This window comes from Homarus americanus, unplaced genomic scaffold, assembly GCF_018991925.1.
Source record: "Homarus americanus isolate GMGI-L3 unplaced genomic scaffold, GMGI_Hamer_2.0 scaffold54347, whole genome shotgun sequence".
Classification (NCBI taxonomy): Eukaryota; Metazoa; Arthropoda; class Malacostraca; order Decapoda; family Nephropidae; genus Homarus; species Homarus americanus.
Window position 1 is genome coordinate 821,189 of NW_024715291.1, and position 27,504 is coordinate 848,692.

Below are 27,504 nucleotides of genomic sequence, written 5' to 3' on the forward strand. Positions count from 1 at the left end.
CCACAACCCTGACCTCCTGGGGACACACAGCCCTGACCTCCCTACATGACCCTGACCTCCTGGGGTGAGACACACAAACATGTCCTACAGCCCTGACCTTCTGGGAACATACACAAACATGCCCTACTTGAGGAACACACCCCCAGTCCTGACCCTGGGGACACACACGTCCTACAGGACCTCTGGGACACATACAAACATGCCCTACAGCCCTTACTTCCTGTGATGGGTTCCATTCTTGACCTAGTCTTACATAATGAGACTTGTTTTTCACAAGTTGTGCCCTTTGACAGTGGCTTCTTTCCGTACTGCTTTCTCTACATGACCTTTTTTTCATGACAATGACTTCATCTTACGACTGATTTCTTCTTGGTAGTGTTTCCTCTGTCCAGTATTACTTTAATTGTACAGGCTGTATATGTCACTAGAGGATTACACTTTTTGCAATATTTAGCTGTTGTAGTTTGCAGAAAATTGCCATCTCTTAAAGTTTGGGGAGTCACCTGCCCCTGGTGGTCCCTTCCAGTTCCAGCACCTCTGTAATAGTTACCCCCCCCCCTCCCCAACAGACATTGGTACATTCAGTGTGACACCAGTTTCTCACCAGGACACCAGCGCCTTGCCCCTGATCACTATTTCTTGACACCACCTTTTCTCCAAGAAATCAGGTTGGTTTAGTAGTGCCATGTAGTAACCACCCGCACTTCTCTCCCTGGCACAATGACTCACTCTGGCATGAGTGTCTCTTTGGCACAGTAATCTCTCCCTGCTGTATCTCCCAGGCCTAAGTATCTCTACCTAGCATGTGTGTTTCCATGGCACCAGTTTCTCTCCCTAGTAATGTTTCTCTTTGGCACCATCTTCTTAACCGGCCCCGAGTCTCTCTCCCTGCTGTGAGTCTCTCTCCCTGCTGTGAGTCTCTCTCCCTGCTGTGAGTCTCTCTCCCTGCTGTGAGTCTCTCTCCCTGCTGTGAGTCTCTCTCCCTGCTGTGAGTCTCTCTCCCTGCTGTGAGTCTCTCTCCCTGCTGTGAGTCTCTCTCTCCTGGCTGTGAGTGTCTCTCCTGGCTGTGAGTGTCTCTCCTGGCTGTGAGTCTCTCTCCTGGCTGTGAGTCTCTCTCCTGGCTGTGAGTGTCTCTCCTGGCTGTGAGTGTCTCTCCTGGCTGTGAGTGTCTCTCCTGGCTGTGAGTGTCTCTCCTGGCTGTGAGTGTTTCTCCTTGCCAGGAGTGTCTCTCCCTGGCTGTGAGTGTTTCTCCTTGCCAGGAGTGTCTCTCCCTGGCTCCAAATTTGTCACCCAAGCACCAATTTTTCACCTGACACCAGTTTCTATCCCAATACTAATTTCTATTCTCTGAACCCTAATTCTTGATACCAGTTTCTTTCCTCTGCCACCAGTTTCTTTGGCCTGACAATAGTTTCGTTTGTCTGTTGCCAGTTTCTCTCCTGAGAGTTTGTTCCATATAAAGTCAGTTTATCCCCATTTGATAAGTTTCTCACCATATATCAGATTTTACCCTCAAGTAAGCATGTTCTGGTGCTTAAAACCCAAACTTAGTCACAACATTACGTAAATGTCTAGTATTAAAAAGACTTGTCATTCTTCAAATAGGTACAGCCATCAAGGTAACTTTAGGACTGGCAACATAAGAATAAGGGAAACTGCAGCTGGCCTATTGGCCCATACTAGGCAGTCCCGTTTACACACAACCCCTATCGCTATATCCGTCCATCCTATATTTGAAGTATTCCCAGCGTGAAGAGTTAATGGTGAAGTTCCGTAACTTGGTCTATTCATCCACTATTCTGTTTGCAAACCAATGTTTACCTATCTCGCACCTAAATCTAAATTTGTCTAGTTTAAAACCATTGCTACGAGTTCTCGCCCTGTTGGATAGTTTGAGTATTGCTATATCACCTTTGTTAACCCTGACTTCCATTTATACACCTACGTCTCTCGAGGGAGTGCTAATTCAGATGCTTTAATCTGTCTTTGTACTCAAGGTTCCAAATGCCCTGGATTAATCTTGTCGTCCTCTGTATGCTTTCTAGGGATTCTATGTCCATTCTGTAGTACGATGACCAGAACTGAACAGCGTAATCCAAGTTAGGTCTCACAAGCTCAAGATATAGTTTTAGGATAACCTCGCTAGTCTTGTAACTTACACTTCTTTGTATGAACCCAAATACTGTGTTTGCCTTGTTTCGAGCAAATACGCATTGTTGTCTTGGTTCAAGATTCCTACTTATCATTACTCCTAAATCCTTCTCATTCGTATTTCTCTAAAACGTTGGTTTAACTGGGGGGGGAGGTGGTCAACATATGCCATTCAAATATATACAGTATACCTATAGTGATTTTTTTCTACAAATACGTGATATTAGCTGTCTTAATATATATATAAATAATTTCCGTTCAAATATTTAATTTTTAGTTTGAAAGAAGTATTATTTTGATATAGTAAGCAAAAATATACATGAATTTATTTAATCTGTAAAAGTGCACTAGTTTTCTCAGCTTCCTGTTTTTTTCCTCATAGAAATCCTGAATTTTCTCATAAACACGTGAGCTTTGATGGTTTTGATTATTATTCCAATAATTATCTAAGTTCGAGATTTCCATATGGAACTGTTTAAAATTTTTGCTCTTTGGGTATGAGGGGCGCAGTGCCAGAAAGGTTGGGAACCACTGCCCGATAACAACGTTGTTCATCTGATATCTGGTTTCTGTTTACATTGACCGAGTTACCAAGTTGTTTGCTGGTTCACCAGTAAATAACCAGTAGTTTTATTTTTTTTACACCGTACACAACTATTATTTGAAAACTATACGATTGAGTGAATTATAGTTGTTGAAATCATATGAAAAGCTTCTACCTGTACTATTCTTGACACTTCCGAACCCAAGAAAACTGCTTTTTGTTGTATAGTCAGTTTTCCTATGAATTGGATAAAAAAGGCCATGATAGCCTTTCACAAGATCATTTTACATTTGCAAATCGCCTCACTTGATAGCTATCAAATAATAGCTGTGTAGATTGTTTGTGCTGCGGCTTTAGTTTACGAGCTAGGCCACCAGGAACAATAAACAGTAACTGATGAATATTTCTCGTAAACAGTTAACTGTTGTAGATGTGTTCGTAGTGATATCTAGGTGATGTATGTGTACACACGGTGATAATACAGTACTTGACAACGAATGAACATATGTGGGCTGTCACTGACCTTTCTCCTCTGTATCACATATCGACCCGACTGACACCGTTCGGCTGGCTTCTTCATGTTACCCATTATGTCTTCTATTAATCGTTGTATCAGGAGCGAGTTGTTTAATTTGGTACTTGGAATCCTTAATTTTTTATTGTAAGTGTTGTAATTTGTTTTGTTTAAATATTCTGGTTTGGATAAAACAACGGAAACAGGATTAACGATCATATTCGGACACTGTTGGCTTCCAGCGTCGTCTGCTTTTCCCGCGCAAAAACCTATCCAAATGCAGACGATATGTCGAATTTGAATTATTTTAGATTTTCGCTGAATATCAATATCAAGCTGGGGTTTTATAACACAGGCGTAAGAGATAACTGTTCGAGATTATTACAAAAAATTACTTAGGGATATTGCTTATGTAATTGTGCTGATATTGGGAAAAATTGGGTAGCTGGGCGGGAAGTGTTTATAAACAGGAGCGCGTCAGCTGATTTGCCTTGTTGAGTCACGCTCAGTTAAAAGCCGCTGGATGGTTAATGCTAAAAAAATACAACGAACACACCCTGGAAAAACATTTGTCATTATTAAAAACTAGACAACCTAATTGAAGGTTAACTTAGTTTTAAGGGTCCAATAACAGCTTTACAATGTGAGACATACTTCTGGGTGGTTCGTGTCGCTTGAAAAAGAAATAAAACGCGGTTCCCTGTTATGCTCGTGGTATGTTTTTAACAATGATTATCTTGGTAGTCCAGGCGACGAGGGGAGTGTGAGCGCCCCTCGAGCACCACTCATGGGGTCTCAAGGTGGACCTCAGGGCTCAAGCGTCGTTAATGAAGACCCACACACGGTGACACACTTGCTCAATGAATTAGAAGGACCAGATACAAGTCGCGTGGCTTTGGTGATAAGGTAAAGGGGGGAAGTTATTTTACTCCTAGTCTCAGCAATTTTGGTTTAGTCTTGTGCTGGAATTCAGTTCAGTTTTCTTCCGGTGAGTGGAATTGAGGATCTTTACTTATATAAACACCAAAGTATTGCAGTTCTAGTATAGAATAGGGTTTTGCCGTTTCGGTCATGTAGCGAATTTTAGTTTTTTAAGTTTTGGAATCAGTAGTTTAGACAATTCTAAAACATTTGTCTTCTATAGAGTTTCTGTCGGAAATAATATTAACTCGATTTTCTTCCGCTGACTGGAATAGGGGTCAAATTGAAGATTACAGCAACCAAAGAATCTGATTTAAAAAAAAAAAAGAACTTTCTGATGGCTTTTGATGCGATTGGTTCAAATCTGACATAAGTTTTTATCGGAATCCACTTGTTTTGGATTTAGCCCCCCCCCCCCCAACAATAATGGGGGAAAGCGTGGGAATTCGGGGTTCTGGGTGTGACAAGAAAACGTCAGAAGAACACATTACACAACAGAAATACTGTTATTTACGAAAAAAATAGTAGAAATAATAGGTCTATCGATTGCATGTTCTGAATTCCCGGTGCTCTGTGCTTGCTAACTTATGCAATATAACCAAACTAAACCTTACCTAACCCCCTAGCTGAGCCTCCGCCCCCCGGTGGCTCTAGCCAAAGCTCTCAGACCCCCATCCACTATGTAATAACCCCAGAGTCGCGTGTTCAGCCTCCACAAGAATATAAGTAGCCGTTACAGTATTTCTTACCTTACTCCGAGTCAAGGACCAGAATACATCGTGGGTTCCTCTGTTCTCGCTCCGATTGTGGAGGGAACAGGATAACTTGTTGGAAGAAGGCGTGGTGCAAATTCCTGGTACAGGTGCTCTGATATTACGCTCTTTTTTTAAATTCGGTGACTTCTTTATTATAAATTTGCGATGGAAGTGTAATATAAGAAAATGGTCAAAGAAAAAATATTTCTATCATTTGAGTGTAGTGAATTTCCAGAATTCTGTTGTTGCCGTTTACTGTTATCTTACCAAAAAGGATATTATTATCGCTTAGGTCATGTAGCGAATTTCAGGGTTTTAAGTTTTGGGATCAGTAGTTTAGACAATTCTAAGAAATTTTTCTTCTATAGCATTTGTTTAAAATTTATATTTTTTGGTTAATATTGACGACTGACCCGCGGACGAGTTATTTGTTTTACTGTTTATTTTCTTACTTTATTTTCATCATTGAGTTCTAATATGATAATCAATTCCTGTGCAAATGCTTCGTTTTGTAGATAATTAGGCGCCTAGGCTCGTACTACTTTGTCTTCCCGGCGGTAATGCGGCTGCACTCTTTGCCACACACTCCTCTCATTCCCACGCCAGTTTAATTTTCAGCATGGTGTGTGAAGGTTGTTGCTGGTCTTCTGCTACAGTTCCAGTGCTTATAAATGAACTTGGCTTCGAAAATGCCAAGATTAAACACAGTACTGTATTCTACTTTTATTAATAAATATCTTTCTAAGAAAGTACTTTTCACAGCATTGAACTGTGTTTGTGTGCAGTCTGTTGTATATGACGTATTTCAAAACACTCCGCTGCCCTGATTGGATCAACGCCGATGCAGGCGGCTGCACTCACATCCACAACAAACATAAAATTACACCATTTCATAGTAAGTTCTTTCTGTTTAATATACCGGGGGATCTGGGGGGCTCCATTCCCCGGTAAGGAAGTTAGGTAAGGTGAGGTAGGTTTGTTTGGTTTGGTTGGTGAGGTCTATTTTTCATACCCAATAAGGTTAGGTTTAATATAAAGATAACCACATTTTAACACATTTGTGCAAGCTAAAACAATGTCCACTATAAGAAAACAGTGAAATTGCGGCATTTTTTAAATTGTTTTCTTTGAAAAGTTGCTCACAAGTCAGTCGTCGGTAATTACCGTTATTTTTAAAGTATTTTAACCGATAAAATTTCCAACAATATTACTTGTTCAAAAGAGGGCAGGGTTCGGAATTAGAGGGAAATGTGGGGGTAAAATACTAAAAATAAAAATAAACAAACCTTTGAAAACGTTGCCTAACGTTTCCTAACTTGTAAAAATGTAAAAAATCACGGCTAATATGTAGGACTTCACAGCCAAAGCGTTATTTGTTTTAATGTTTATATTCATATTATATTTTCATCAGTGAGTTGATATAATGAATCATTTTTATTGAAATTGCTTCGTTTGGTATGACTAGGCACACACTGCTTTGTCTGGCGCACAGTACTTTGTCTTTCTCGCTGTGATGCAGCGGTACACAGCCTATCATCTACGATCGACTCCAGTCGCCAGTGTATGTTTATGAGCCACACGGATCGGGTTGCTGCTCTCACATCCACAAAACACTTAAAATTACACCATATAACATAGTAAGTTCTTTCTGTTTAATATGCCGGGGGGTTGAGCCTCACGGCTAGGTTAGGTGGTGAGGTCTTCTAACAACGCTTCTGCTGCTTGTTTTTCTTAACAACTAAGGTTAGGTTTGGTTTAATTTAGAAATAACCGTTTTTTAACACATTTTCCATATGTGCTCCTGTTTGAAATAATGAATGTATGTATCTTTATATAATTTAGCTAAATATCTTTCTCGTAGGAAATGGTCATCCCAACGATTATGAATAAACTCGTTTAGAAATACTGTACATCATTACTTCAGGACGAAATCGAATAGATTTGCAACAGCCAATCAGGTGTAACTCTTGAGGAGGGAGCAGGGCATCTTTTCTCAGCTGAGAAAAAATGCACTGTAAGAAAACCCATCAGATATCTGACCTAAGATGGTATTGAACCTGTATCACAGTATTGAGAGGCATGCATAGCACTGTTCTACCAAGAACATAATGCAAATTGTTAAAAAAAAATTAGGGTCAATAAGTAGGTTACAAAAGGAAGTGATTAAGTACCGGAATGCAGTACTGTAAATAAATATGTATGTACATAGTGTCATGGAGTGAGTGATAATGTGTTGACATAGAATAATAATGTTCTGGATAAAATATTAGGTAATGTTTTCCACAACCACCAGAAGGAGTTGTTTGATTTTGTTCATTTATGCCACATGTTCTTATCACTGTTGTAAATATTTTAAAAGAGGCAACATTTACTAGATCCGAATAGAACCTGACCTAACCAACCAAAGAAACCTACCTAACCTGACCTAACTTCCTAGCCCGGACCCCCCGCCATATTCAACAGAAAGTACTTATTTTGATATCTGGTACCAAAGAAAGCAACTTTGTTGAAGCGCCGTAGTGACGTAATTTTACGTTACATGTGGACGTGAGAGTACGCTCGGCCCGAGCGTGTCGGTTGTAAACAAACTGTGCAGCTGACAACATGCACTGACTCGGCAGATTTTTCGGAGGAATATTTACAGTAAATACATAAATTAGTCGCATGCAAAACAAAGAGATATAATTTAGTGTCATATCAGTTTTTCACCGTGTTTTTTCTCGCAATTTCCCTCGTCCTTCATGACCTGCCCACTACAGTATAGGTGATTTATGATTGTAGATAAAGAAAAAATAATAATACAGAGTAATTAGTTAATATAAAAGGTAATGATAAGAACATAATGTGGAAAAAACAATGAAATCGAACAACTCCTGGTGGTAGCGATTTCTTCATAAATTACCAAATAAAAGAAATGGATATTAAGAGGATTATCTTTGTATCTAGGACTCCAGAATTAACACTTTGAAATTTATAAGAATACATACCGTATACAGAACTGTACTGCGCAGGTGTATGAAATGTTTTGGTTGATGCACCATGCAATTTAATGGTAATACAGTAATGTACTGTACAGGGTATTGTACAGTTTATTTTAATAATTTTGTATTGAATTGAGTTATTAATTTTATTTATGAGAATATTATAGATACCGCATTAGAATAACTTTTCAACCAAATCCAAGGTTCATGCACTTATTGTACTTTTAGAATCTCATTTTGTTTGCATCAGTGAATTTTGTAGTATTTTTTAATTTTGAAGCCTTAAACAGCTTAAAATTATACAAGATTATATATACCACTGTACAATATAAAGAAAATAACTTGTGTTATTTTGAGATTTTTGGATTTTTCCAAAATCTTGAAATTCACAAGATATGCCTCGACAAAAAATATGAAATTACGCTGTATCCCGAAATATCAAATTTTTTAGTATTGAACTAACGAGGGTCAATGTATGACTGTACCTGTATTTATTTTTCTGTAATCACTTAAAGGATCTTCCCTTAATACATATTGTGTGTGATACTGGTTTTCATTGTTGTCATTTGATACTAGTAACTAGCAGAATAGTTCCATCTGTTCAACTGTCAGTTCCAGCTACTAATCAGCAGTCCATTGTTGGTTTTGTTTTGTACCAAAATAATTATAAAAAGGATGGCAGGAAATATTTTCTCTTTGGAAAATACATGCAGTACAGATTATCCACAGCTTCTTGGGCACTTGGCTGGTATTAGACCTCCAGGCAATTTCAAGATCATCTGCTGGGTTTTGGTAGGCTGCTGGCGCAGTACTGGACTGTATAGTACTGTATTGTATTGACATCTTGCCCCCACTACAGTACACATCCTATTAACTATCCTGTATAGGTATGTACAAATTTATCTTTACTGTACAGTACCTATTTTTTTCTAATTCCTTGGGTGAATATGGAACATGAATACTGTATAAGGTATTCCTCTTTATAGGAGATAATTGAAAACTCACTTGGGATTCTTGAGGCTCCATCTCACTGACTGTGCTTTCCATCACTTGCATGTTTGGAGGCAAATTTTATATTAGATTTTTAAGACAAATAATGTTAATGATTTCGTGTTTAAAATGATAATAATTATGAAAATAATTATTGTATTGATTCATTGGGTGGTAATTTTTACTGTTCAATGAAATTTGAGTATTGTACAGTATAAAACTTGCTACTGTATTATGAAAAAAAAAGATTCTCTAATTTAACACAGGATGTTACTATCACAATTGTACATCCTGGGAGAGCAAGATTGTTTTGGTGACAAATAATCAGGGTACTGTACTGCCACATGCGGTGTACTTGTGGTCTCACATGAACATACTGTAGTGGCTAAGATTGTGATCTAACAGGAAAAAGTTATCTCCCACAATTTTTATTTAGTGAAAAATTAATGTTTGGTTTGTGAATTTCAACCCTGTCACTGGTGAGGCTGATAAGAAATGATGTTCCCAGGGGTTGTTGATCCTACGGCAGATGCTTTTATTTGGTAAGGTTGTCCATATTATGTATACCCCTGTACTGTACAACATTGTAGGATTTTTATATTGTGGTAGTGTTTGTTAGGCTCAAAGATTGAATTTGCTTACTGAGCAAGAAATAAAATGACCATAATGTGTTGTGGAAGTTTTCAAAATAACAAGAAAGCAAAAAAAAATTTGGTATTTCCTTTTTTCTTTTCTCTACATTTCAAGTATTTCTCTTGAAGTTTTTACTAATCTTAGTATGTCTTCATTTGTTTTAAGTCAGTGTAGCTTATTCTTAGTCCCTGTACTGTATTTGCCTATAAAACCACATTTCAAAGGCCTCCAACCTCATTCTCTTGTCTGTTGAGTGTCCTTACATCTGACCGATACAACAGTCCTTGCCATATGCAGCCTTTCAGCATCCTTTTTCTGAAATTGAAGTTGTTTTTGCTTGCCCCATTCTTGTTTTGGTTTCTTTTGTATAGCTATCATCACAGCTAACGTTATTTCCCAAATACAGTACACCAAATTTTCCAACTGTTAAGTTCCCTGTTGCCTTCCATAATTTTCATTTTAGGATTTATTTGCAATTTGGAAACTACCAATACATCTGTTAACGAGTTTTTGTAATGCCTCTTCTCTATCTGTGATAAGTGCAGAATCGTTTTCCTGGCGTATATTTGATATTACCTAACCATTAACTTTTAGTCGTTCATTATCACTTATAACTTCTATCATTAAGAATTTTGAATATATTTTATACAATGTTGGAAATAGAACACAGCCTCGTCTTACTCCCTGTCTAACAGTAAACCAATTAGTGTACAGTACTGTAGTATGTTCATTATTTACTAACATGGCAGGCTTGTATTGCCAGTGAAGATGTTTTTAGAATTCTAATATCTCCTTCATTAATGCCTATTTTTTCCAAGATCTCTTAAAGTTTATTGTGATTTACCATATCAGAAGCTTTTTCAAAATCAACAAAGCAGATACAGTACTGTATACAAATTTCTTTGGACCTCTATAGCCCTTTTACTCAATTTTCTCTAACCAAATATAGCTTCTCAAGTTCCTTTTCCCTTTCTAAATCCATTTTTCTCTTCAGATAACTTTCTATTCTGAACTTTAGTCTACTTAGAATTGTTGAAGAAAACTTTGTAGGCTTTACTTATTAAGCTAATTGTTCTAAACTGGGTGCATTGTAAGGCTCCTGACTTTTTAGGTAATAATACAAGTACGTATTGATTTTTTGAAATCACTGGGAAGTTCTCCTTTGAATTACTGTACACTGTATATACAATTGCGTATTTTACTCAAACTTAACCTAATCTAACTTATCACAACTTAACCTAATCTAACTTATCACAACCTAACCTAACCAAACCTTATCTAATCTAACTTAATCTAATCAAGCCCTACCCAAACAAACCTAATCTAACCTAACCCTAAGGCCTAAACTAATCTAATCCAAACCAAACAAACCTAACCTAACCTACAGCTAAATTTCGCAGTTCTGTTTATTTTGAAAAAAAATCGGTTTTTTAGTTCAGTGAGCGAAATCGTTCTTTCAGCCTATAGGTGCAATACTAGCACACAACTGGGTGTCCTCTTTATTTGATAAGTCAATAGTGCCATCTGTATTGTCTGGGGGTTGGTACCCATTGCCCTCCACTCTAAAAATTTGGGGGTTTGTCTTTACTAATCCTCCCGGATTTTGTATTTCTCTGGGGACCACAGCTTTTAATTTAATTTTTTCATCCCAGTCTGCCATCCCCTGGTCCTCCTACCTTCAATCATGCCCTTTACTTGTAATATCTGCCATTTTCCTCTCTTTGCTAATTTGATGGCCAAAGTATCTCATTTACCTTATTATATAAATTTCGTGCATTTTACCCATAGCTCTAGGATCATAGCCGAATGTCATTACACATTAATTTTGTTCTGCTGGTATTAAGTGGAAAACTTAATAGTCATTATTGTGTACAATATCTCAAGAGCCTTAGATCATAAACAGTAGTTTCACTAAAACTTGAAATAAAAAACCCAACTAGAGGATTTGAAGAAACTGAGGATGGAGGTTACCGTAACTGGCTTATGTATTTTAAGACATTGAACAAACAACCTAGTAATACTGAGATGAACAAAGATTGGGTTAATAATATTTATAATATTTTATAAATGAAGATATTGTTCCAGCAACAATTTAAAAGTCCTGAACTGGTAAGCAGATGGTGGCTAGCTTGCAAGTTTTTTCCCGCAGCACAACGAGTTATCCCACGCAGCACCTCGTGTTGTACTCTCAAAACTTTAAGCGTTTCTGTGTGAAATGGCCCTTAAAAGACTGCCTAGTGTTAGTGCTAGTGAAGCTAGTGGAGTGAAATGTAATAGGCAGAAGTCAGTGATGACCCTGACAAAGAAAGTTTTATTTTTAGATAAGTTAAAAGAGGGGATGAGTGCTGGTCAGTTGTTTGGTATAGGTATACAGTAGTACACTAATGTAGTATAAGTTGCTATTCACAGTTTTACCAATTCGCACCATTTCTTGGAACCTATCCCTCGTGAATGGTAAGGGTCTACTGATATTAGTTCCACAGGGATTCACTTTGCTTCTTATTAATTCACTGTGGATACTACTATTTCATTTGATCATATTTACTGCACTACATTAAGGATAAGCATAAGTGATTTGTAATGTATAATGTTTTTGATCTGTCCAGTGTCCTGTAAATGGAAAATTGAGTAATGTTTATGTCTATACTGTACACACAGCTCTCAAAATTCCATCGTATTAGCTTCACATAACCAGAAATACTGTACCTCATTGTTAGTACTGTACTGTACATGGTGTTGGAATTGTTCCTTCATTTATGATTTCATGTGTAAAATATAAGTTTCTTTGTATCCTTATACAGTACAGTATTATTGATACCAGCAGATTTAAGTATCAGCTGTGTGGGTTAATACTTAGTTGATTTGTACTAGTTCATAAGATTCTTTATTGGTATACAGTACTTTGTTATTGGAGTAATTTTTGACGTGATTACATGAAATTCATATTAATGCTTTACAACAATTATTATACTATTTAGATTGCTATAGAGGTAGCTGTTGATTAAAATTTTAAGAATTTAGATAATGTATATAAAAATTCCATAATAAATTACAGTACCATTAATACATATCTACACATGCAGTAGCTAATTTACTTACTCATCCATCAAGAAGTTGCAGAAGATAATCCATGACTGTAATTAGATTTACAGTTGTATTTTGCATAGTACAGTACAGTGTTTTGTTTTCTACCTTAATTTTGAAATCAGATACAATATTTCAATTATAGAACTTAGTTTGCAAATTGTATTATTTTGTAGCTTTAATTATGTACTGTGGATGATATCTTACATCTGTATTTTGGTGAGAGAGAGAGCCAGGATATTCACAGCTATGCCCATGAATGGTACTAAAGCACTAGTTATCAAGTTTTGCACTGCTGAGCCATTCTGGGATCCTCAGTTGCCAGACATTCTATACAGCACTGACAAACCTTGAGAGCTACCTCATATTAACAGGGTTTTGATGACTTATTACTTTATTGTGTCCAGATTATAGGGATTTGAACCAGAAAAAAACAAACATAATTTCATAGAACTTGATGTAAGAACAATATTGTAACAACATACATTATGTGTGTGTGTGTGGCAACCTCCTCCACTCACACACACCCCCTATAGGTTCCCCATGACTTTATCACATAACACCCGACACTCTTGGCTGGGTGTTAGTTTGCAGGAGCTCACTGGGCACAGCTTGTGATAGTGACCGGAAACTCTGGGCCTTACTTAGTTTCATGACTTTTTTAAGTGTTGAGGAAACATATCATAATTGTAGTGTAATTTTAGTGAAATTGAAGAATAATTGGTTGTACAACTGTAAAGGAAGTGGACAAGAAACTCTTTTGGCCATGTTTAATTTCATTACTTTATTTAACTCGAGGAATTTTTTAGTTTAACTGAATATTCGCAAATTTAAAACTTTTTATTTATATTTCTGAGTCTCCTCATCACTAACAATTATGGGATCTCGCATTGAATTGTCGAATGAACTTGACCATTTTGAGAGGATCTTTACAACATCAACGCTCTATCAAGAAATAATGTGTGTCCCTGTTTTATAATGTCACATGTCACTTAAATTATTTTAATTCTTAGTTTTATTATGTATACTGTATATAAGAAGCTTTTTTTGTCTTAATTGGTACCTTGGGTTCAGTCTTGTGGCCAGATAACATTGGTGGGTTGTTACAGTATTCTGCTATGGTGTGTGCTGAGCTGGGCACTAGCCACATTAAGCTTCAGGTTAAGGTATCCCTTTTAGTCTGTGGTTTGGCACCCTACAGCTTTTGGGAAATGGTATAAAAAAATGTTACCTAAGTTAGTCAACTTATTGTATATGTTGAAAAAAAAATGGAATACTGTACTGTACTGTACAGTTTAATAGTTTATTGAAATATTAACCCAATAGCTGTGCCATTTGGGAAGTTAAGGGTACTGTACAAACAGAAAAAACATAGCATATGAAAGTTAATAAAACAAATACTTATGAAATTGAAGATATAAAATTTATAAGCCACAAAAACCATATTAGAATTTTGTACTCCTCATGGATGGTGAGTTGAGGTTGACTCTCATTTACCATCATGTCTCCGTTTCATCACGGACCGTCAACGTTCTGTCAAAATTGCCCTGTATTTACACTGACCAAGGTTTTCTTCAGTCTGTGTGCACCTGATGAATAGTCATGGTGGGAAATTTTAAATCTACAGCAATTGCTTTATTACTGGATGAAAAAGAGGAGAGAAATGGATTGCGTGATAAAAAGAAGAGTGTGGGCTCACATAAGCTTGAGAAACACAAAAATAGAAGGGGGATATTTGACTCTGTACAAGGAACTGGAAGATGAAGTAAAATTTTACCGGTACAGTACTTGAGAATGTCAAAATATAAATTCAACATCTTGCTGAAGAAAATACACATGGATTTGACCAGAAGGAACCCTAAATGTAAAAAAGCAATATCACCGAAGGAAATATTGGCTGTGTTTAAGGCTCCAACACATCACGTCAAACTGTTCATCCAGAGAAACCTAGATTGGACGTTACAGAGACGTGAAGTGACAATGTTGATGCTTCCATTAGTGTGAATAGCTCCATTGAAATACCTGTAAGAAATTTTACGGAAGATTGACGGTCCACGAAGGACTGGAGACATGATGGTAAATGTGAATCAACCTTTATGGGACTATGAAATGAGACAGAGAGTAACTGGCAACTGGTGATCCCTGGTTGTTGTAGTGGTGTAAGAGGTGGTTGGGATGACAAATAGCATGGTTGTGGTGGTGCAGTGGGATTTTGGGGTGCAAGATAGATGATAAGCCCTTTCATAGGTGGTGTGACAGGCTGTGGCGTCGTAAGTGTGGGTGAAGGGCCACGGAGGGCAGAAGGAGGGGGAGGGTGATGAGGCATAAATAATTCCAACTCCTCCCAAGAGGACGATAGCAAGTTGATATAAGGCTTCACCACTCTAAAGTGCCTGCCAATCATTGACTTTCCATTCCAAGTATGATTTTCGGTGCACAGCTTTAAATTCATGGCTCCAAATGCCAATTGTCTTAAGATAACGATTGCTCAAATTTGGTAAACCGCTAATGATGATGGTAGCAGTTAAAGGGTTAAAGCACTGGTGCTGTATGTATTTGCTCTACTTTATAGGTTGATCTAAGTTTTAGGAAGTTTTTCTGCTTTCTGGTTAGTTCTCATTGTAATAGGAGTCTGAAAAAGAAAGCAAGTTATAAAAACTCTTGCTATAGCATGTCCTTATTAGAGATGATGAGCAAAGGGTCTTCAAGTGTATATTACATTTAGGCTAGAATACAGGTAGTTAAGGCAGATACAGGTACATTATTACATCAGGAGAGGAAATGTGAAATTTTGTCTTAATTGTATTTTGCTGATTTAATGGTAACATTAAAGTTTAATACTGTTAATGATGTCAGTACTGTATATCTCAGGTGCCAGCATTCATATCAGTTACTTAAGCAATATATGCGTGCGTGTCTCGATTATGTAATTTTCATTTAATCAATCGCAATTCTGTACTGTCCAGTAGTACACTACAATATACTATATATGGAATGCTGTCACTTATCATTTGGAGTGGTGGACTATCATTACCAACCATCAGACCTGATGACAGCACCTTGATTGAGTGATATAGCCATGGGCAACATGTATTGTGGGAAGGGGATCCTCAGTGGAGATACAAGGACATGAGTTAGAAGGCTGTTAGCTAGGAGTGTGAAGAATTGCACCTGCCATAAGAGCTGCATGGAGACATTACAAATGCTGTCTCATTGCATAGGGGTATACAGTTTACATTTATTGTGTGAATACTGCTGCTGTTGCAATTGTTATATTTGTGCATTATATATTTTACAGGACTATATATGATGGCGATGAACATGGCAAATTTATGGAACGACTGGATACCAGGATCCGAAATCATGACAGAGACATTGAGCGTATGTGTAACCACCACTACCAAGGATTCATTGACTCTATTCGGGAACTTTTGCAAGTCAGATCACAGGCACACAAACTCAAGGTAATACGAGTTCATAGTAATATTGATATATGGACCTGATTATTTAATTACCGGTTTACATAAGTGCTAATTTGTGAAAAACACATCATTAATGTTCATCCCTCTATATTTTTTATAGTGGTATGTTGTAAGGTAAATATTTCAAACATTCTTTTCATGATATACAGTACCTGTACTGCACATATTTTTAGTAGAAATTTAGCACAAGCAAAATTCGGTCTTGTAATTTTAACATTATGTTCTTAATGAAAGATAAAGATGACTGCTATTTTTTATTTCCACATCAGACAGAAGTTGTAAGAATAGATGATGAAGCTCAGGAATCAGCCAAGAAGTTACTAACCAAGAGTGAAGAACTTGTCAAAACGAGAAAAGTCCAGTCCAACATCTGTGCTGCGATAGATGCATTGACGTTATGCTTGCCGGTGTTAACCATGTACTCCAAGTTGCAGAAACAGATGCAGGAGAAGAGGTGATAGCTGAAGTATAATTAATTATACTCTACAGGGGTATTAATTTTTAGATAGATTACTTTTTGTGTGGGTGCGTGTATGCACATTAACACTTATGAATGTATGTTTAGGTATGGCATGCACTGTATTTACATGTATACTCACTTGATGTTTGTAAGATTTTGTTTTTGAGGGACTGTACAGAAGTGGGTTCAGACAAAGGAGTGTTAGTTACAAGACTAGCTAGGTTATCCTAAAACTATATTTTGCTCTTGTGAGACCTAACTTGGATTACGCAGTTCAGTTCTGGTCACCGTACTACAGAATGGATATAGAATCCCTAGAAAGAATGCAGAGGAGAATGACAGACTAATCCTGGGCATTAGGAACATTAAGTACAGAGACAGGTTAAAGCATCTTAATTTGCACTTCCTCGAGAGACGTAGAGTGAGCGGCGATATGATCGAGGTGTATAAATGGAAGTCAGGGCTGAACAAAGTTGATATAACAAAGGTACTCAAACTATCCAACCAGGAGCAAACTCGTAGCAATGGTTTTAAATTAGCCAAATTCAGATTTAGGCACAAGATAGGTAAACATTGGTTTGGAAATAGAATAGTGGATGAATGGAACAAGTTACCAAACATCATCATTAACTCAAATGCGCTGGATAGCTTCAAACATAGGTTGGATGGATATATGAGCGATAGGGGTTGGGTGTAAAGGGGACTGCCCCGTATGGGCCAATTGGCCCGCTGCAGTTTCCTCCATTCTTATGTTCTGAAATGTAATTTTTTGTACTGTACAGTTTAACATTTTACTTTTACTGGGCTAGGTTGGGAAGACTTTATTAAACAAAGCTATGGAAAGGTGTTTTGCTAATGCGAGTCTTGTGAAATGGAATGATATTTACACTTTCTTTTGAAAAGAATATTATCTTTGCGATCACTTAACAGGTATTACCCAGCACTGAAGACCCTGGAACAGTTAGAACACACATATTTACCACGGGTGGCCAGTTACCGATTTGCCCAGCAGATGCGTGACAATATACCAAGGGTACGAGAAGACATCAAACAAGCATCAATGTCTGATATAAAAGATTTCCTTGAAGCCATTAGAAGGTAAGGTATTTAATGTAAACAGTAAATGTGGGCATAATGGCTAGGATTTTATTTAGGACTGAGAGGCACTTTTAAAATTACAAATACTGGTACTGTACTGTACTGTACTGTACTGTACTGTACAGTACAGTACAGTACAGTTATCCCCAAAAAATTTTATCACCAAGTAATTTTTAATGTTGATTGAATAGATTGTGATATATATAGAAGATGTAAATACGTACTGTATTAGTGTTATATTCGTCTATAATCAACAATTAATGCTTCTGTTCCTCTATTTTGTGAGATGGATCAAGAGGTTCAGAAAGTTTAAAAAAGGGAGGAAATATCTACACATACTATATATTTGTTCGTAACCTGGACTTGTACACAGGGTCCCCGAGTTACGAACGGGTTCCGTTCCTGAGTATGTTGTTAAATTGAATTTGTACTTAAGTCGGAACACATGCTATGTGCATACCATACTTACAGAACAATGTTTAAAATCCCACTATATCATAGCCTAAGTCCTTATATACATCTAAAATCACTTAATTTAAAAGAAAAGAAAAATATAGGACAAAATACAGTAAATGAAAGTAAAAAAATAAGTCATCAGGTAAATACTGTACAATACTGTAAATTTCAATTTTAACCCCATTCGTGTCGGCTTTCGCTCGTAAGTCAGAAACCCCCTGTATACATTATGCAGAGTGAATTCTTAGCATCCACATTGATTTTCAACTCTTCATATCGGTTCAGTTTACTGTTCATAAGCTGAGTGAAGATGTCTGAAGAAAGTTATCATTTGTGCAGCTTACCCTTTAATTGGTGGGTCAGATTTGATCTAGTATGCCAACCCCAAACTTCAATTTTTAGTATCCTTTTACAGTTCACAAGGATATGGGACCATTTCTCATTGAGTCCCTAAGTATTTCTACCTTTGTTTTGTTTTTCTCATGACACTTTGTACACTTGTCTTGCATCACTCTCCCCTATAACTTCTCTTTCTTTGAGTTTTCTGTACCCTATAGATCAACCTCATAGAAAAGTAGGGTTGATTATAGCCAAACAGAAGAATAAATCTGACAAAGGGGCATTAGAATATAAGTATGTGTTGATGTGTCCCCTCAGGGTATCAGCTCGAATAGGTCAGGTGGCTATGAAACATGCAGCTCTACAGTACAACATGGATCCCAAACTAGCTGTGACAAGAAATGAAAGACACGCACCTCTACCACCCAACCCATTTACAGGTCAGTTATCTGATGGTTTTAAATGTTCAGTGTAAGGAAAGCATGGCATTAAGTAGAGTATAGGAGTGGATGTGCTACTAAGATGTGCAACATTTATACATTACTCAGGGGACAGCCTTAATATCATTCCTGTAAGATGTGCTGATGTCATCCAGGGCTATAAAGTTACCCATCCACACCATATATTATTTTCATAAATCAATTGATCCATTAATGACCAATGGCTAATCGCATAAAATTTGGGACTCTTTCCATTAATACATTAATATATGAAAATACTGTACACCATTACAGTGCATACATTTGTTCAAAATGGCAGGATGAAGTTAGAATCCCTCTACAAAAGTATATCCTTTCTAAAGTACTGTAAATACAAGTATGGTAAACTGTACAGTACTAATAGAAATATATACAGTTAGTACCAATCTACAATACAGATTTGAGGAGAGTGTAAAAATAATGCACTTGAAAGTAGTATGATTTTTTTTATAAATTAGAGAGAGCTGAACTTTTAATATAGTTCTGATGATCATTATTAAAGTTGGATCTTAAATTATATTTACATGTATGAATATGAGATTTAATACTGTACAATATTGAAGATTTCTAGCTAAAAGTTTTTGTACAGCATCTACTGGGTATACTTAATGCAACTTGACAAGATCTTTAATATTTGAATTTCATAAATTTTGCAAAATTTTCAGTTGTTGCTGATGTATCTTGTCAGATTTATAGTTAAACTGTGTTTTAACAATTATAATAAAATTGAATTGTGTTGAATCATTTAGAGTGTAGTTTTAATGTTTTGGCTTTTCCCTGGCAATAGGGAAAGGATGATAAGGAGTGCTTGTCTGCCAGTTATCCTAATTTTTGGTGACCTTAAGAAATCTGATTAGAGATACTGAATATTGATAACTAGAAGCTGAGTTTAAGTTAATATTCATGTGTACATTAATGAAAGACATTTGTCATATTCTGTGTTGAAGAGTCACAGCATAAAAGTTTTATTTTACAGTAGAACCTCGATAAATCAGACAAATCCTAGTCCAGAAAATGCGAATCTATGGGGGTCCAGACATAATACTGCTTATCTGGACTGTTTCCAGAAAATCAGACATAAGTCTGGTTGTTAATAACTGTTTTCACTGATATGATGGCTTTGTACTGTAAAGTGTTTACCCGTAGTATTAATGCTTCTCTGTGTACAGCATTGGATAGGAGTGTGTCACCAACCGGGGCTGCCCAATCATACTCGCCCTTGGCAAGTGAAAAATCCTTGTGGCGTGTCAGATTAAAGAATCACGAGTCCGTCAGGCGAGTGATAATTTTGTTTCTTGCAAAAGTGAAGGAGACCTCATAAGTAGATCCTACGATTTTGAAGGGGTTTAGTATTGAACAGTTATTCAATCTGCATGAGAATAGATGAATATTGATTAATACTCTTCAGTTGACTCGACAAGGCACCATTGACACCGGAAAAGGTGGTGAGTGGACGTGCAGTATTGGTAATGCCTCTTCACTTTCATCGTCCCCCTGCTTAGCTGCTCGTTGTTGTTCCATCTGCATTAGATCATTATTTAATAATTCTTCACCATGTGATTCAAGTAACTCCACTACATCGTCTACTTCTACCTCATTTAACCCGACTTCCTGTGCCAATCCAGCAATCTCTTCATGAACTTTGTTTATAGGCTGGTGAAATCCAGTGAAATCACCAATACTTTCTGGCCAGATTTTACGGCAAACACAATTCATATTTGTGGATTTTGCTTCCTGTCGTGCCTCAGACAGATTGTCGATAGCTTTCCTGATGTGGTAGACATGCCAAAATTCCCTTACAGTGGGCCGATTTTCACCTTCTGTAAACACAATTAATTGTTTGAACATGTGCCTCAAATAATAGGCTTTGAAGGTTGATATAGCCCCCTGATCCATAGGTTGAATCATGGAAGTTGTGTCTGGAGGCAGAAAAATGACTTGGACGCTATCTGACAAGTCATCCAGGTGTAGTGGGTGGCCTGGAGCATTATTTAAAAACAGCAATGTTCAAGGTTATTTTTCTTACAATATTCCTTGACAGTAAACCACTCTTCAAACACTACTCTAGTGGCCCAGCCCTTTTTGTTTGAGTGCCAAACAACAGGAAGATGAACTTTAGAGTAGCCCTTCATATCCTTTGGTGTCTCAGCAATACCCCCAAGCAGAAGAGTCAAGCGATCTTTGGTCACCTTGAACCCAGGTGCACATTTCTCTTCCTTTAAAATGTAGGTTCTGGCTGGCATTCATTTCCAAAATAGACCTATTTCATCAACATTGAACACTTGTGGTTTGTATCCACCATCTTCAATTACTTTTTTCAATACTGCTGGGTAAGCAGTAGCTGTTTCTTTATCTGCATGTGCAGATTCACCTGTAATGTGTATGTTGTGCAAGTTTGAACGCCTCTTAAATTGTTCAAACCACCCATGACTTGCCACATGTTTCACTTTCAGCACTATCAGCTTCTTATTTTAAAGTTTCAAATAAACTTAAAGCTTTCGCCTGTATGGAGAGCAACGAACATGGGAAAATTTTGTTGATGTTGATCCTCAATCCACATGTTCAGCATTCTTTTCATATTTTCCATAATGCCACTTCTGTGACGAGTTAACTTTGCAGTAGATAATGGAGTAACACTTTTAAGCACATGATTTCATTTTTTTCTGCATTCCCACGAATTGTTTGTACAGTTGTAGGCTGCAGAACAAGAGCTCTTGCTATGTCTACAGCTTGCTGTCCTTCAAATCTCTTTACCACATCTAATTTAACTTTTAATGTAACACCTTTCCTCTTCTTTTTGTGACTACAAGCTGTAGTGGTGCATAATGCATTGGGAAGTCACAACTCAAATCTTCATTCCTCGTAAAACAACCTCTATCAAGTCTTACGGTATTTTGTAATGAAAATTATTAAATATACAAGTACTACAGTATATAATTTAATCTTGACACCTTGTTTTTTATATTTCATCATAATTAATGGCTTCTCTCATAATGAATTTCTTGTTAGGTTACTACGTTGTGGGAGGGAGAGAAGATAAAGTGAGACGTCACCTTTGATACAATGTATCCTTTCATTCTCAAGTCCAAATACAAATTATATATTACAGTATATTTTTCTGTTATTGAAGACTATATTATTTTTGATGAATCGTATACCATAAGAGGCTGAAAATAGTAGAATGTAATAAAAATGAATCAATAATAGTCAGGGAAGAGATTACCTTTTAATGCAGCATGTCCTTTTGTTCTGAAGTCGAATTACAAATTACTGTACAATATACTGTACATAGTATTTTTTTTATTTAATATGTTATATTATTTATAATGAAACATACACCATAAGAAGCTGATCATACAAGAATATAATAATGAATAAATAAAAACAAACTGGTGAACGTGGCAACGATTAGCCCCCACCTCCAGCACGTTTACACATGAAGTTTCAGCTCTCATACTTATTAGCTCTTGTTAGGCCTTCTCGTTAGGCCTACTGTATATCAAATGATTAGACCACTGTACAGTATCCCCATTAAAGACAATACATACTCAACATAAAACTCTAGTCATTGTTTATAGGTTAAACAGAGCAAAATATATAAAACTGGTAAGTGTGTTTTAATTTATTTTATTAGATGCTGTAGATGGTAGACTCAATAGTGGAAGTAGACAATGCATTTATGATGTTCAGGTACATTTAAGTTTGAGGCACATTTACAGAACAGTTTGTTAATTGTTTGGTAGTTAAATTTTAAACTGGATAGTATTCATTTGCTATTTACAACTTAAACAATACAGGTACTGTACATGGTTCTTTTCACTTAGCAAATCACACTGAAAGTTAACAGTGTAATGATGGTGCAGATGAATACGGGACTCGGATGAAGGCACGTGCCGCATGACACCTGTGTAGTGTGTACTTATGAACACACAAACCGTCCGGACTGAAGCACGATTTTTTCAGGGCCTTTTAAAAATATGTACTGGAAATAGGAGGACAGTCCGGAGCACCTTGTAGAGTCCGAAAAAAACAAATTCCAATGCAGTATATTAAAGTCCGATTTATTGAGGTTTTACTTTATGGTAAAAAAATCTTAATGTTGACATGTATGGAGGTGTGTGCTTTAAGTTGATCATTTACCATGTATGAACATAAATTATTACCGGTAATTTTGGTCCTTCAGGTGAGACATATGAGGCTCAGTCTGAAGCCCAGAGTGACGAGGAAGAAGAATTGTGTGCTCAAGATTTGATTGATTTTGCCCCAGTGTATAGATGCCTACATATATATACTGTGTTAGGTGCCAGAGAACAGTTTGAGACTTACTACCGTCAGCAGCGCAGAGAACAAGCTAGACTGGCTTTACAACCACCTACTAATATGGTGAGTTAAAAAAAAGGAAAATGAACCAGCAAATGTATAGACAGTATATTTCCTGTCAGAATGTATTGCTAAAATGTTTAAACAATGTGTTTATTATAAACAGTAGTTGCTTTTATGCAAAACTTTGTTAGCATTCTTAATATCCAGTTGCCCTCTTAGCTCTGAACAGGCCCTCCTGCATTTCAGTGTCACTTTACACATCCACCTCACAATTCTCATTTCAGCTCGTTCAAGCCTACTGATGTCATCTTCTTTAACTGCCCATGTTTCATTGCCATACAATATCCCACCTCTCATGCCAGCCTGTAATTATATTACATTATATTACATTGATTCCCATTGTACAGTCTTGTTCAAGATTCTTCGAACACTGCTGGGGACAGCTGGCAACTCAATGCCGTTTGTTTACTTTAGTACGTAGTAAAAATTATGAATGAATGTAAAGGATAATCGGTGATTGGTTACTTAGTTCCCCGTTGCTTAATTAATGGTTTGGCTTTGTTGTTGTGTATTATATTATAGTACGTTCTATAGTAAACAAACGGCCTTGAGTTGCCAGCTGTCTCCAGCATTGTTCGAAGAATCTTGAACGAGACTGTACATAGGAATTGAAAAGTCTGTCTAATAAAAAAAAATCCCACAACCACTGAGGAGTTATTGCATCGTCCTAGATTCCCCACTTTGTTTACATGGTGCGAACGCTTCTGTCACAGACCTTGAGCTATGACCGACGCTTGTTCAAGCATCAGGCCTGGTGATAGGACTTAGTTTAACAGTGCTAAAGGGAAATGTAAAGTACTTTTTAAAAAATAAATGAAGTGGAAAATCTACAAAAAAGTATATCAAGGACAATCTATGAAGAACTAAATAATCCACAGCAAAATATTAATACATCATTGGGTGGCTTCATATGTTTAAAAAGTGGTTACGTAAACCCATTGGAGAGAAAATTTCAGCTCACAAAGAGGCGCAGCATGTTTATATACCAGCTACCAATCGGTCTCACCAGCCAGCCAGCTACCCAGCCAGTGTCTGAGCTCAGTCACCTTCCCTCTTGCATTGTTGGCAATATCCACACCTCCAAACATTTCATCATTCCCAAACTTCCCACTTTCTCTTACAGTTCTACACCTACAGTACAGTATTTTGTATATAATTTGCATATGAAATTTAATGTGTATAGGTAATAAGTTTCTTTTATTTAATTTTCCACATACCTGTATTACATGAGATTTGATGAAGAAAAATTGGATGATCAGGAAACTAGTTCAGTTACTGTGTGATGAATTGTTTGTCTTCATGCGAGTTTCAGGAGTAAGCTATGTGGTAATTGTAGATGATGTCCTCATTGGTACTGTATCATATTTTTAGAATTAATAACATTGTGAGTGTTTGAGAATGATGAAATAAGTAAGTGGAATAAGTAAACATATTGATAGAAATAATGCGTTATTTTGGACTACAGTATTTTCATTATTACCAATTATTTTTGTATTAATATTTTATTACCAGTACAGTATTATTATTGTTGTTTTTGTTTGTTTTTTAAAACTTGATTTTCTTGTATAAATCAAAGCATTGGATAAAAAAAATTTCTTGTAACAGAATTTTCATAAACAAGTTCTTCATAAGTCAAGGTATGATAGTAACTAAAACCCTAATCCAGTAAGTGGCACAAATGCACTTTGTTTTAATGTTGTATTTATTTTAGGAATTTCATTACAATCTGATATCACAGTTGTCCTTTTAGTATGGTAAGCCCTTGTTGAAATGGGTTCCATCTTCAGCATCTTAGTTTGGTTCCAGAGCATGACTTAAAACTTTTCATTACTGTACCTTCATACACAAATACACCCATTAATAATATCACGGCCTATAAGGCGGCGGGGTGCATAAGACGCCCCCCCCAAATTTCCATTTAAAAAGTAGCTTTTGAGCTCTATTTGCTGTATAAGACCAGTACCCCAAATGTGACACTTAACCACGGACTCAGTAGTCCTTTACCAACCATCCTTGATTTTTTAAAATAAGGCCAATTCACTTCAAGTAATGTCATCAAATTATACCCGCTGGTGTAGTGTAAACACTAGTGACGTCACTGAAGCGTCTGCTATTTACCGATAACTGGAACTAATGTCGGTATCGAGTAAAATTTTTCCATTTACTTGAAATGGATTTACCGATTTATTTGTTTACTTATTTATTTATTTATAATATACTGTAACATATTAAACACACTGCAAGTATTTTCTTTCATTTATACGCTTGCTTCACACGAGACGATCGGTGGTGGGAGTGTTCCCTCGTCTCGGTGGTGTGGCTGTGTTCCGACTATTTATACAACATGTAGTTCAACAGCAACCACCGTATTCTAATTGTGGTGTTTCATTAGGATTTGAGTGAAAAAGGTTACCAGTATGTACTTACTACATACATTTATTACACATATATATATATATATATATATATATATATATATATATATATATATATATATATATATATATATATATATATATATATATATATATATATATATATATATATATATATACAAAAAATGAATGTTCAATGAATTATTTATGGTGCATTAGGGTACTGGTCACTTCTGATGGGCTATAAATAGCCTTCTTTATCTCCCCTACATCTCACCCTGAGCCAGACGGAAGGGTCTTGGTAAATAACATGTTTGCTTATTTTCCATTTACTTTAAATAGATTTACCGAATTATTTGTTTTATTTATTTATTTATAATATACTGTAATATATTAAACACACTGTAATTATTTTCTTTAATTTATAAACTGTTTTGCGACAAAGGAATGTTCTCCAGTAGTGTTTCATTAGGATTTGAGTGAAAAAATATTACGTACTTACTACATACATTTATTACACAAACATATTTATATATACTGTATGTATACATACATACACATGCACACATTTAATTTACTAAGTCACAATATTTTAAAAGCAAATTACCCGACAAGTTAAAAATGTTATTAGCACATGATTATTACTGACGTCATCATGTATTAAAAACCTTCAAAATCCACATCATCAACATCTGACATCATAAGTTCTTCAAGTACATCCTGAGATACATTTATGGCTGCTTCATCATAAGGATCAAATTCCAAATCAGATGACGTGGCTTCGGCTTCTGTTTCATCCTCGTCCTCCCACAACATGTCATCCTCCATGCCATCCATTGAATTAGATATTCCGCACTTTTTAAAAGACTTGATAACTGTCTCCACATTAATATCATTCCATGCCTTGATAACAAAATCACATAGTACATCCAGTTCGGGAGCACGCATATTCCCACCTTTCGTGTAAGACTTTTTGCCGCTGTTCATCCATTTGTTCCATTGTTCACGAACGCGGTCCTTGAATGGTTTGTTTAGACAAACATCAAGTGGTTGTAAAACTGAAGTTAATCCACCAGGAATAACTGCAATGTCACTGTTGTTCCTCGCCATGTTGGTTTTTGTTCCCTCTGTTAAATGACTCGCGAACATATCCCATACTAACAGGCTACGCTGTTTTCGAAAGCCACCAGGTCGCCTACACCATATATGATCAATCCATAACTTTATTCCTTGTTCGTCCATCCACCCTTTCTCGTTGACGTGAACAAAAACTCCAGCCGGGAACTTGATTTTGGGCATTGTTTTCCTCTTGAGAATTAGCATTGGGTTCAACTTGGTTCCGTCTGCCATGCATGAAAGTACTACTGTAAACCGTGTCTTTTCGTGTCCTGTTGTTTTCACTAACACTGTTTTTGCACCCTTTGTATCGACAGTATGATTACCGACCATGTCGAAGTTCATAGGTGTTTCATCCATGTTCCCGATGTTGCTTAATGGATAACAATGTTTCTTACGTTGTTGTATTATGTAGCGATGGAAATTAACAATTTTACAGTTAAGATCTGCTGGTAATTTTTGTGCTATTTTTGTCTTCTGCCTCAGTACCAGATTGCTTCTTTCCATAAAACGGCTACACCATGAAGTCGTGGCTTTGAAGTCTTTGCTGTGCTCTTGATTTTGTTTAGCCCACTTAAGTGCCCACATACGTATCATGTTTCTTGATACAATATACCCATTTTGACGCTGCTCATGGACCATGTCTACTGCGTGCTTCTCTAGAATCGGCCAGTGTGCAGTGCCTCTTCTCATTGCACATTTATTCCTGGGCATACTTCGTAGTAAGTGTTCCTTTGATCTCC

At 36.6% G+C, this 27,504-nt stretch overlaps 1 protein-coding gene across 5 annotated transcripts in view; it reads left to right on the forward strand.

Annotated features, from left to right (window-relative positions):
- LOC121857480 (exocyst complex component 6B-like) overlaps window positions 1-27,504 on the forward strand; it is a 46,046-nt gene that overhangs the window by 5,869 nt on the left and 12,673 nt on the right. Inside the window, exons 1-6 of one of the 5 annotated variants that reach the window (XM_042353559.1) lie at window positions 3,929-4,115; window positions 15,872-16,037; window positions 16,325-16,509; window positions 17,446-17,613; window positions 18,727-18,848; window positions 23,071-23,270. In XM_042353559.1, coding sequence (XP_042209493.1) covers window positions 3,997-4,115; window positions 15,872-16,037; window positions 16,325-16,509; window positions 17,446-17,613; window positions 18,727-18,848; window positions 23,071-23,270 — 960 coding nt within the window. In that variant the 5' untranslated portion in view covers window positions 3,929-3,996. Of the gene's footprint in view, window positions 1-3,928; window positions 4,116-6,376; window positions 6,523-9,183; window positions 9,399-13,426; window positions 13,534-15,871; window positions 16,038-16,324; window positions 16,510-17,445; window positions 17,614-18,726; window positions 18,849-23,070; window positions 23,271-27,504 lie in introns of those variants that run through there. The other 4 variants (XM_042353583.1, XM_042353575.1, XM_042353566.1 and 1 more) reach the window with 4 other exon arrangements.